General features: G+C 36.6%; 1 protein-coding gene across 5 annotated transcripts in view; it reads left to right on the forward strand.

Moving 5' to 3' along the window:
* LOC110464547 (espin-like) overlaps positions 1-12972 on the forward strand; it is a 93827-nt gene that overhangs the window by 32972 nt on the left and 47883 nt on the right. For all 5 annotated transcript variants that reach the window (XM_021519806.1, XM_021519808.1, XM_021519807.1 and 2 more), the window contains one exon: positions 9260-9445. In XM_021519806.1, the coding sequence (XP_021375481.1) occupies positions 9260-9445 (186 nt within the window). The remainder of the gene's footprint in view (positions 1-9259; positions 9446-12972) is intronic.

The raw sequence follows: 12972 nt of genomic DNA on the forward strand, positions 1-12972 counted from the left end.
GGCAATTCGGTGATGTTTTCGGCACCAAATCGCATATTTCCCGATAAAATATGGCAGATGGAAGTAAATAACGTCTACAAAGGTGATATTTCACAGTAATAAAGAAGTATTTGGTTCATAACTGGGTCGTATGGGGTAGTATTGGGTAGTATTGGGTAGTATTGGGTGGTATTGGGTAGTATTGGGTAATTAGACGCGCCCTACATAAGTCATTCATATTATAGATGTAACACCTGTTAAAATATGTATATATGTTGTTTAGAATTTGTTCATTTAAATTACTTCTTCATCTATAAAGATAATTTTACAACTGTTATAACAATATGAAAGACTTTAATTTAGACAGGTATAAATATATGTTAATTAACCTGCACACGTAACTCTGTCATAATTTATAAAATATCAATAAGTCTGAGATTTTTATGTATAAATGTTATTAGAATAAAAATCAATTCATTTTTTGAAGATTTAATCAATGAAATACACCCTGTGATGATTTGATATTTATATTTGGTAATAGTGTGCCTGTGTGTAGTTTACGATCATGTAATAGTAATAAATCAATACTAAAGTGTAGGAAATTAAACAGAATTTACAGGATATCAGTTTACTTAATTGATGTAGTGAGTGGATTTTTGTGTCAATTTGTTATACTATTAAGCTTCCTTAATTAAAACATGTAGTGTGAGACTTGCCGTGGGTTTTACCTGCAAAAATCATTATGGACAGAGGGATTTTTTTAATGTTTTATTTTGGAACTGTACGTAGTTGTAAAGATGCTTAAGAGCAAGTTGAATATTTAAGGATTCACAACACTGGAAATGTTAATAGATATTTTATAGATTCTATATAAATCTAGGGATGGACACAAAAACTGAAAGTGGAGTGTCGACGACAGATGATAAAAACTTGTGCTAGTAATCCTAATTTTGAAAAATGTAATCAATCATAAATCCATAGCCTGTTCTGCAATAGAAGCAATTTTTTTTACATTTTATTTTCAAGTCATAATATTAGTAATTCTTTAGTGCTTCTGATAGATTGATAATTATTTTATTTAATAGATATGAATTCAAAATGCTGAAGACAATTATTCCTTATAAGGAAATCTATGACTGAAATCTGTATACTATTAGCATAGAAATACATTGTGGAAATAACACTTTCTGAAAAAGTCAATAAGGTGGACCTGCTCAATTAGGGGATCATACCAGTATTACATTATAAATGTGCAAAGCAACCGCCCAGCCATTTGGCCTTTGGCTTGTTTATTGGCTTGATAGCACAAATCAAGTTGACCTTGTACGACCTTTCAGAGCAGTGGGTCACTTATTTGCATATTAAGTCATCCTTAGTTTTACATTTTTGTGGGTGTTCAATCAATAATAGACAAAATGCTAAATTTAATATTATCGTAAAATATTTAGAAGTCAATTTATCTGTTAGGAGTAGAACCTTGCTGATAAACTCATTTCAGCAAGATAAGATGTTTGTAATGTTAAAACTTGATGATACATGAAAACAATTATTGAGATTAATCTAATCAACAAGGGGAGACAATGTTACACTCAATAACTGAACACTGTTGTGATATATATACAAATTGTGCTGATTCATAAATGAGTTTTACATTCACCTTAGTTAGTTTTACACTTACGGTCTCAATGAATCCACTAATTGATCTATCTGTTACTGATCCATTTAAATGGTTTCTTTAGGAAAGGGATGTTGTTTTCCTTTTATACATGTATATATCGGTGACCCCGCCATACATACTATCTGATAATATTATTCGGTCAATTATGATAGTGATAATGCTATATAGACAGGGCAGATAGTGTGTACTTTGGATGTATACATAGGATAATGTTCAACATTGTGATGAGATAACATAGAAAATTCCATGCACAATATTTTTATTTTTGCCTATATCTGTATCGAGTTCATTCGACTCATGTTTTTGTCACAGTCATCCTTTTACATATAGCTCTAATGATGTACATGAGTTTTCTAGTGTTGGACAATTGTCCCTAATAATTGAAAACTATCGCTCAGGTGTGACGTCGGCGACAATCGATTGAAAACTTGTCACTATCAATAGTTCGAAAATATCCGTCACGTTAATTAATACTACGGAACTATGGGAAGGGAGATCACTCTCGCTGTCGCCTCGTGGTCATGATTAAAAATGGCAGCCATCGCTGCTGTTAGTAACGACGAGGAATTGCAATTGTATCCCTATCCAGGGACAGTTTAATCAGCCGTATGGAAATAGTTCATGTTCCGGAAAAAAAGAAGGTTCGGTGGGACCTGCAATAAAATAAAATTTAGACATGCCAACTGTCATTTGTAGGCTAGGCAAGAAAAGCTACGCCAACAAAAGTAAATACGATATTAATTACACCAATACAGTATAGTATTTAAAAGCATTTCAAAATCAAAAAAAAGTTGAATGGCGAAGTATTTTGAAATCGTCGACTGATAAACAAAACTAATGACAAATTTCTTTGAAATGGCATAGTTCGTTAGAGGCCCCCTTACACCTTAAAGAAGAAGGTCATTGTCGTTAGCTGATTGACCGACTGTTGAAAATCGACTAATGAAGTTATTTTTTAACACTTTGTAGTTTGTATTTACTGTGATATATTTACTCTCAACATAAAATCTTGCGTTTATGGTCATGATACACACATGAAAATAAATTTTGGAGACAAGTATTAGTGAGTACTGAACATGTTTAGTAAGTACTATTACAAAGCCATCCACTCACCTTGCAGTTATGTTAGATGCAGATTAGCATACTACAGAGGGTGACTAAAGGCCAAAAGGTGCATACAGAAGCAGTAAAGCATACTATTACATTGTACTACATAATGATAAAGGATTACTAGCTAGTGCAGTCTGAAGCAATATAAGTGCTTTTGTGTTAATGTACACTTAAAATTATGTAATTTAAAACCAGAACAACACAAGTATACATTAGGAAACTACACAATACAACAAATACATATTGCATATATATATATTATAATAGATATAATAATTTTTGGACTTTTTCTGCACGTGTCTTACAAACCGATTGAACTATCGATAGTCAATTGGTTTAGGCTTCTGATTAATCGATTGTAATTTTCTGTCCGATTCCCAACACTAGTATTTTCATTACCAAGATCTTTGTTAAATCAGCAAACCTCAGGTGACTTGGCTACGCTTCATCATAACATAGTGTGTGAGAAACGAGCCAGCCGAGGAGTTTGGAATGATCTGTGTTAACACACCCAGAATTAATGTTTCAGGGATTAATGATCTTGCTGTTAATCAATAGATTTATAAGTTTCATACCTTGTATAACAAGTGACATATAATTTGGAATTATTCAACTTGCAGTAGTAAATTTAAGCGTAACCTAAACCTACAGTCTAGAACATGTTTAGCCATTCCAATAGTTGTTCATCATCCTAATGACTTTGACATAACAGCTGTGTCTTAGCTGTTGTATTGCTTTTCTCGACCTGTTTCTTATAGCACGATGTTGTCGTGTGAAATCAGAAAACAACAGTATGTTTGCGAGTACAGTCTGGTCAAATTCTAGACCGCTGTCATTTATAATCACATACATTCATGAATAAATAAATTAATGTATTCACTTTATTTATGATGGTTTATAATTAGGAGGAATCTTAGATTTACCAGTATAGATACAGGTAGAATATTGCTGAGGGGATATACAAGGCTCTGGTTACCTGAGACCAGGCCAATTTACTGAGGCTTTGCTTAACCTCTTACCTGATAAATTCAAAACCACTTTCTGTATGGAAACTGCCAAAGGAAAGGGGGTTTCTCAGACTTACCAGGATGAGAAAACTATCTCCGTTGACTGGAACACCAATTCCTTAGACAGAAAAATCTGGAAAATTCAGGACTATACTTCGATACAAGTAACTTTCATATAGAGTAAACTATTTAGTTAAATTGGGATGCAATTTCACACTTGTACACCTGTGAATTGTGTTGGAGTTATCCCCTTAAAAAATAAATTGAATTTGAATCTCTGATGCATTATGCATGAGAGCTTCCTGGACACAGATGCATTGTGATGAAAATCTCATTTTTAAATGCTTCCTCAATTTAACTAGAGGTAGTTTCCTTTCATAGTGAAGAAATATTTTGGAAAAGATTTTTGCACATTAACCATATTTATAACATTCTTCCTAAAAATTGAGAAAAAGTTTCATTGTCAGTAAAAGTCTATCAAAATACTTAAAAGTAAGGGTAAATGATGTCAGGGACCAGTGATGGGAAACAATCCTAGCAACATGTTTTACAAAGTGGAGGCTTAGAATATATGAAACAGATGGTAAGGCTAACATATGTTTTCAACGTAAAATGTTGGAGACATCCTTATTGAAGAAACAGGTCCTATTGAGGGGTTTATTTCCAGGTCCTATCCTTGTAGCTGATTTGTTACAGGATGGTAGCTCACATCGATCAATAAATAACACTGTACAATGCTAACAGGTAATTCTACAACAGGTAGTCATGAATTAATGACATTGACGTGGTCTAGTGCATTATTGATAGTGCGTTTGTCTTGGTACACTCGCTGTAGGTAGTATGTTTGTCTAGGTACACTAGCTGTAGATAGTACGTTTGTCTAGGTACACTAGCTGTAGATAGTACGTTTGTCTAGGTACACTAGCTGTGGGTAGTATGTTTGTCTAGGTACATTAGCTGTAGGTAGTATGTTTGTCTAGGTACACTAGCTGTAGGTAGTACGTTTGTCTAGGTACACTAGCTGAAGGTAGTATGTTTGTCTAGGTACACTAGCTGTAGAAAGAACGTTTGTCCAGGTACACTAGCTGTAGATAGTATGTTTGTCTAGGTATACTAGCTGTAGATAGTACGTTTGTCTAAGTACACTAGCTGTAGGTAGTGCGTTTGTCTAGGTACACTAGCTGTAGATAGTACGTTTGTCTAGGTACACTAGCTGTAGGTAGTACATTTGTCTAGGTACACTAGCTGTAGATAGTACGTTTGTCTAGGTACACTAGCTGTAGGTAGTACATTTGTCTAGGTACACTAGCTGTAGATAGTACGTTTGTCTAGGTACACTAGCTGTAGGTAGTACATTTGTCTAGGTACACTAGCTGTAGATAGTACGTTTGTCTAGGTACACTAGCTGTAGGTAGTACATTTGTCTAGGTACACTAGCTGTAGGTAGTACGTTTGTCTAGGTACACTAGCTGTAGGTAGTACATTTGTCTAGGTACACTAGCTTTCGGTAGAACATTTGTCTAGGTACACTAGCTGTATGTAGTATGTTTGTCTGGTTACACTAGCTGTAGGTAGTACGTTTGTCTTGGTACACTAGCTGTAAAGGTAGTACATTTGTCTAGGTACACAAGCTGTAGGTAGATTGTTTGTCTAGGTACACTAGATGTAGGTACTAGGTTTTTCTAGGTACACTAACTGTAGGTAGTACGTTTGTCTAGGAACACTAGCTGAAGGTAGTACGTTTGTCTAAGTACACTAGCTGTAGGTAGTGCGTTTGTCTAGGTACACTAGCTGTAGTAAGTACGTTTGTCTAAGTACACTAGCTGTAGGTAGTACCTTTGTCTAGGTACACTAGCTGTAGGTAGTACGTTTGTCAGGTACACTAGCTGTAGGTAGTACTTTTGTCTAGGTACTCTAGCTGTAGGAAGTACGTTTGTCTAGGTACACTAGCTGTAGGTATTACATTTGTCTAGGTACACTAGCTATAGGTAGTGCGTTTGTCTAGGTACACTAGCTGTAGATAGTACGTTTGTCTAGGTACACTAGCTGTAGGTATTACATTTGTCTAGGTACACTAGCTATAGGTAGTGCGTTTGTCTAGGTACACTAGCTGTAGGTAGTATGTTTGTCTAGGTACACTAGCTGTAGATAGTGCGTTTGTCTAGGTACACTAGCTGAAGGTAGTATGTTTGTCAGGTACACTAGCTGTAGGTAGTACTTTTGTCTAGGTACTCTAGCTGTAGGTAGTATGTTTGTCTAGGTACACTAGCTATAGGTAGTGCATTTGTCTAGGTACACTAGCTGTAGGTAGTGCGTTTGTCTAGGTACACTAGCTGTAGGTAGTAAGTTTGTCTCGGTACACTAGATGTAGGTACTACTTTTGTCTAGGTACACTAGCTGTAGGTAGTACGTTTGTCTAGGTTCACTAGTTTTAGGTAGTAAGTTTGTCTAGGTACACTAGCTGTAGTTAGTATGTTTGTCTAGGTACACTAGCTGTAGATAGTACGTTTGTCTAGGTACACTAGCTGAAGGTAGTATGTTTGTCAGGTACACTAGCTGTAGGTAGTACATTTGACTAGGTACACTAGCTGTAGGTAGTACATTTGTCTAGGTACACTAGCTGTAGGTAGTGCATTTGTCTAGGTACACTAGCTGTAGGTAGATTGTTTGTCTAGGTACACTAGCTGTAGGTAGTGCATTTGTCTAGGTTCAATAGCTGTAGGTAGTACGTTTGTCTAGGTACACTAGCTGTAGGTCGTACGTTTGTCTAGGTACACTAGCTGTGGGTAGTATGTTTGTCTAGGTACACTAGCTGTAGATAGTGCGTTTGTCTAGGTACACTAGCTGAAGGTAGTATGTTTGTCAGGTACACTAGCTGTAGGTAGTACATTTGACTAGGTACACTAGCTGTAGGTAGTACATTTGTCTAGGTACACTAGCTGTAGGTAGTACATTTGTCTAGGGACACTAGCTGTAGATAGTACATTTGTCTAGGTACACTAGCTATAGGTAGTACGGTTGTCTAGGTACACTAGCTGTAGGTAGTGCGTTTGTCTGGGTACACTAGCTGTAGGTAGTGCGTTTGTCTAGGTCCACTAGCTGTAGGTAGTACGTTTGTCTAGGTACCCTAGCTGTGGGTAGTATGTTTGTCTAGGTACACTAGCTGTAGGTGTAGGTAGTGCGTTTGTCTAGGTACACTAGCTATAGGTAGTGCGTTTGTCTAGGTACACTAGCTGTAGTAAGTACGTTTGTCTAAGTACACTAGCTGTAGGTAGTACGTTTGTCTAGGTACTCTAGCTGTGGGTAGTATGTTTGTCTAGGTACACTAGCTGTAGGTAGTGCATTTGTCTAGGTTCACTAGCTGTAGGCAGTGCGTTTGTCTAGGTACACTAGCTGTAGGTAGAACGTTTGTCTAGGTACACTAGCTGTAGGTAGTACGTGTGTCTAGGTACACTAGCTGTAGGTAGTACGTTTGCCTAGGTACACTAGCTGTAGGTAGTATGTTTGTCTAGGTACACTAGCTGTAGGTAGTGCATTTGTCTAGGTACTCTAGCTGTAGGTAGATTGTTTGTCTAGGTACACTAGCTGTAGGTAGTGCATTTGTCTAGGTTCACTAGCTGTAGGTAGTGCGTTTGTCTAGGTACAGTAGTATGTTTGTCTAGGTACACTAGCTGTAGGTGTAGGTAGTGCGTTTGTCTAGGTACACTAGCTATAGGTAGTGCGTTTGTCTAGGTACACTAGCTGTAGATAGTACGTTTGTCTAGGTACACTAGCTATAGGTAGTACATTTGTCTAGGTACACTAGCTGTAGATAGTACGTTTGTCTAGGTACACTAGCTATAGGTAGTACATTTGTCTAGGTACACTAGCTGTAGATAGTACATTTGTCTAGGTACACTAGCTATAGGTAGTACGGTTGTCTAGGTACACTAGCTGTAGGTAGTGCGTTTGTCCAGGTACACTAGCTGTAGGTAGTGCGTTTGTCTAGGTTCAATAGCTGTAGGTAGTACGTTTGTCTAGGTACACTAGCTGTAGGTAGTATGCTTGTCTAGGTACACTAGCTGTAGGTAGACTTAAGGGAATGTCTTGATGTAGAATTGAGCAGTGACACATGGAAGACTTCATCTGTGATTAGGATATTTGTGCTTTAGGAAAGTTAAGACTTAGTGGTAAGACATTTGCCTGTGATATAGGATCTCTGTTACAAGGAAGCGGTAGAAGGATGTTTGCCTCTGATATAGGATCTTACTAGGATCTCAGTTACAAGGAAGGTGTCAGTAGGATGTTTGTTGCCTGGGATATAGGCTCTAAGTGACAAGGAAGGTGTCAGTAGGATGTTTGTTGCCTGGGATATTGGCTCTAAGTGACAAGGAAGGTGATAGTAGGATGTTAACTGGGATATAGGCTGTCAGACGTGACAAGGAAGATGGTAGTAGGATGGTGGTTGTCTCGTATATCGGTTTCGCCTACAAGGAAGGTGGTAGTAGGATGGTTGTCTGGGATATAGGATCTCTGGGATATAGGATCTCGCCTAAAAGGAAGATAGTAGTAGGATGTTAACGGATATAGGTTCTCAGTGACAAGGAAGGTGGTAGTAGGATATAAACTGGGATATAGGCTGTCAGTGACAAGTAAGGTGGGAGAAGCATGGAAACTGGGATATAAGCTGTCAGTGACAAGGAAGGTGGTGGAAGGATGTAAACTGGGATATAGGCTGTCAGTGACATTTAGGAAGGAGGTAGAGGGATGTAAACTGGGATATAGGCTGTCAGTGACAAGGAAGGTGGTAGAAGGATGTAAACTGGGATATAAGCTGTCAGTGACAAGGAAGGTGGTAGAGGGATGTAAACTGGGATATAGGCTGTCCATGACAAGGAAGGTGGTAGAGGGATGTAAACAGGGATATAGGCTATCAGTGACAAGGAAGGTGGTAGAATGATGTAAACTGGGATATAGGCTGTCAGTGACAAAGGAAGCTTAAGGTGGTAGAGGGATGTAAACTGGGATATAGGCTGTCAGTGACAAGGAAGGTGGTAGAAGGATGTAAACTGGGATATAGGCTGTCGGTGACAAGGAAGGTGGTAGTAGGATATTTGCTTGGGATATAGAATCTCAGTAATGAGGAAGTTAGTAGAAATAGCATTTTTTTTTACACATTTGAAACTTGGCGACAGGGAAGGTGGTAGGACTTTATTCTTTGTTCATGATCAGTGACAAGAAAAGTAGTAGAACAACTCCCCTGGGTATTGGATCCAGTAACAAGGAACAAAGTAGTTAGATGCTTGCCTTGGGATTTGAATTTGGTCTTAGTGATAAGATACCGAATGATAAGCTTTTGTACTAGGTATTGGATGTTGATGAAAAAGGGGTAAGACTTTTGTCTTAGGTTATTAGAAGTGAGGAGATCTTGTATCCTGAAATAATCAACACAAACTAAATGTTCTATGACTGATATTAACTGGCTGTTTGTATTATGTCTTTGTAGATAGAAGATCAGAAACACAACCCTAATGATAGGGATTTTGATGGTGCCACTCCTCTCCATTTCGCTGCCAGTAGAGGTCACTACAAGGTCATTGATTGGCTTATGAAGGAAGGTGGGGCCAAGGTCACACTAGACAACCTCGGAGGAAGTCCTCTACATAACGCTGCAGAACTTGGTCAATTAAAGGTAAATTGAAGAAAATGCATGTCATTACCATAGAATAAGGATGAATCAGTGACAAATTCACATGCCAGTCCAAAGTCTTATATCCTTAAATTTTGATGGGACGCATAGAATCATAGTATGAGGTCAATGTTTAGGTTCAGTAAGAACTATATTTACTATATTTTAACGACTAAAGCTACCATTTTAAAACTTTGGTATCTCAATCATTGTTTCATTGTTTTGAAGTGTGTATATGAATATTCCTAGATTTGTCCTTATTACAAGTGTAACTGAATAAGAAAGTATCTTTTCTCTTGGAATCCCGGTTGCTACACCCTTTTTGCTGATCTAATGTTTGAAGTAATATACAGGCCAATGCATGATCAGGATATATACATTTTTCTCTCATTTCCATGTGTGTAACATAGAGCTGTCCAGGGTAAGAAAGGTGTAGGAAATTTCTATCTTACACCTTCGATTTCACATGATGTGACGTCACAATGGCTCCACAATGACGTGACTTCATGAATTTGGAAAATTCTGATGCTGCAATGCGGAAAAGGCGATGTGATGAAATTAAAACTGTTTACAATATATTGACAGTACAAATTAGAAAGATGATACCAATATTTCAGTGCAAACTATGTTTGCAAATATGGGGTAGGCTTAATCTGACTGACTGATCTGTTTCGTAAAAACTCAGGGGAAAAACTGATATTTTTAAAACTCTTTCATGCTCAGAGGTGAAGGATAGGGAAATTCCACCCGAGGGATTTTCAAATTTGGTAAAACCCAAGGCTGGGCATGAAAGAGTCTTATAATATTCAAATTATAGTGTATTTCCTTACCAACTGCTAAACAGGTTAAAATATAAGCACTTGGTTGTCAGTCGTAATATGATTGAAAGGGTAACCACCATTATATCATAATATGAACCTTACAAGTGTACAGTTTTAGTAATGATGATGGTCTCACACAGTATTCATTCATATGAGAAAGAAACAAATATGCACTTTTTCTTAATGGAATCCATATATGGGTATTTCTTTGCTATTTCTTTTCAGCCTGTTGTCAATATAAAATTTCACGCTATTGATAATCAAAGAAGGAAGTACCATCATTGAGAAGAGTGTTTTTGAAAGTCATGGTGAATGGCTTTAATTTGTATTCATAATTGTATATGCAGCTAGAGTTTCGGTGAAATTAAAAAGCAGGAAGAATAATTGTGGTACAACTTACGGTAAACATTTGATAAAATTTGATAAGAAGAATTACTTAAACATATGGTCATGGACATAATGGTAACACATTTATATTTACTTTCTCATAGCAATACTGTAATACCAAAAATCTCTTTGGATTCAGAGCACAATTGGTACAATTGGATTGGATTATAGTGCATGGTTGTGACATCTTTATTAAATATAACAGCAAAGTTCTGTATATTTTGTTTTTGCAAAGTATTTAGAGCTTTATTTCCCTTTTATGAAGTTTTGTGAACTTGGTCCTTCCTCGAGCGCTGACTGTAACAGTCGTTCCACAGTTGAAGCACTTTGAGAAATTTTATCTTTCTGTCGGTATATAATAAGTAGGTCACTAAAAAACTTTCTGTCAAATGTACTTATCCTGGCTATTTGTTAAAGTGGCCTTTTAATTAAAAGCGATCTTTCTGTCACTATAATACACTAGATCTCCATTTGAAGTACTCTTGTGGGAGTCTTTTAACACTAACAATAGAACATCTAGACTTATTTTGATTGGTTATCAGATCAGCACTATGTGATAAGTTGTGTCGATTGGTCCTGTGACAGCTTTATACCTGCTAATCTATCGGTCCCAATCACTTTCTTTTGTGTTCAGTATTTTTACAGGTACAGTCTTACCTGGAGCAATTCAATAGCATAACAATACGTACAACATAGATAAAACAGTATTTTATAGTCACTGATGTTACATAGTTATATACAGGTAATTATCCGTCTATCAAATCTTGAAGGTATTTACAGTACAATGTCTGGGAATGTTCACAAGTAGTAGAAGTATATCTCCACTGCTAGGATAAACAGCTGATCACATTGGTGAGTTAGACAAGTATTTATTGGCATTATATTTTAATACAACAAATGAATGAAAAATCTGATGAATGAACTTATATAATCAGTAACTACTGAATCATTGAATCAATATACAAGTAGCAATAATTGATGGAATGAAGAATGAATTGAGAATTTATATACTTGGAACTCTTTGCTCCAATTAGTGTGTGGATTGCAAGATAGCTGGGTTTCTTTGACAGTTTGTGTACACAAGGCTAATCTGTCTACTACAATATATGATACAACCAGATCAAACGTGCCTGGAACTTGAACTTGAACTGGATTAAAGAAGCTTGACCATAATTCATTGAATTAAATAATTGATGATCGACAGTGACTGAGATGAATAACATTCTAATTTAAATTACAACAAAGCATATGTATGCAGATTTGTCCTAACGGTAGCTGCATGCCGGTGCATACTAGCCAAATCACCTGCATTTCTACATGCCATGCAGTTGACCTCTTTGCCCTTCACAGGTTGTAACGTATGTGGAATCTCCTGCATTCATACTTTTTTTGTAGCTTTCAATATCCCTTTCTATTAGGTATAATAAACGATTTAAACACCTCATATTTGTATGACATAAGGATTTGTCTCCCCTTGACAGGTAATACAGCCCTTGGGTGTTGCCCTTGGGTAATATTACCTGTCTATGGTAGACGGATCCCCATGTCACAACGATATATAGTTGTTAATTGTATAGTTGTTCATCTCCTCAGGTGTGATGTAACACCTACGTCTTCAAATGACCTTGGCTGTTGCAAGGAAGTTAAACAAACAAAAGTAATGTAACATTTCACTGTGGTACATCTCCTTTGGACTGAAATTCAAGCATGATCTTGTGATGAATATATTTATTTTTCTATACACTCCACAAAATTGTAAAATTATTTATTTTTGGTCTTTATACAATTGATTAACATTTGTAATCATTCAAATTTGATAAACCTTTTAACTTTGAGAAGACAGGTGCGCTTACTTGAATTCAGCAGTTTCATTAACAGGAATTTATCTGTTAAAGATAACTCAGCACACGCATTGCTTTAATTTTCTATCCATCATATTTACAAAAATATTGAAATAAATTCTTAACTGGAAATGAATATGTAGGGATTCATTTAAATGGTTTGAAGTTATAAGCCTTTGGTAGCAGAGCTGAAGACCATAGCAACCACTCCTAATCAAATAGCAAAACTTCTATGAGTTTGTGGTAAACAGGTTATTTGTTGTGTATAGGTAAAAATATTTTTTCTTTGAAAAATATATTTTGCGTGTTATTTTAGAAACAATTATATGTGTGGTTAGATTACTGAGGAATATATTACAAGGATGAGAAAAAAGATTAATGAATGATGCAGAAAGGCCAGAGTGGATTAGTCCGAGCCCCCCGACAGTACAATCAGAATACACTACGTACAGGTTTTCACTCCCTCCAGAACTTCCTCTGG

Source organism: Mizuhopecten yessoensis, unplaced genomic scaffold (assembly GCF_002113885.1).
Source record: "Mizuhopecten yessoensis strain PY_sf001 unplaced genomic scaffold, ASM211388v2 scaffold11009, whole genome shotgun sequence".
NCBI classification, from domain to species: Eukaryota; Metazoa; Mollusca; class Bivalvia; order Pectinida; family Pectinidae; genus Mizuhopecten; species Mizuhopecten yessoensis.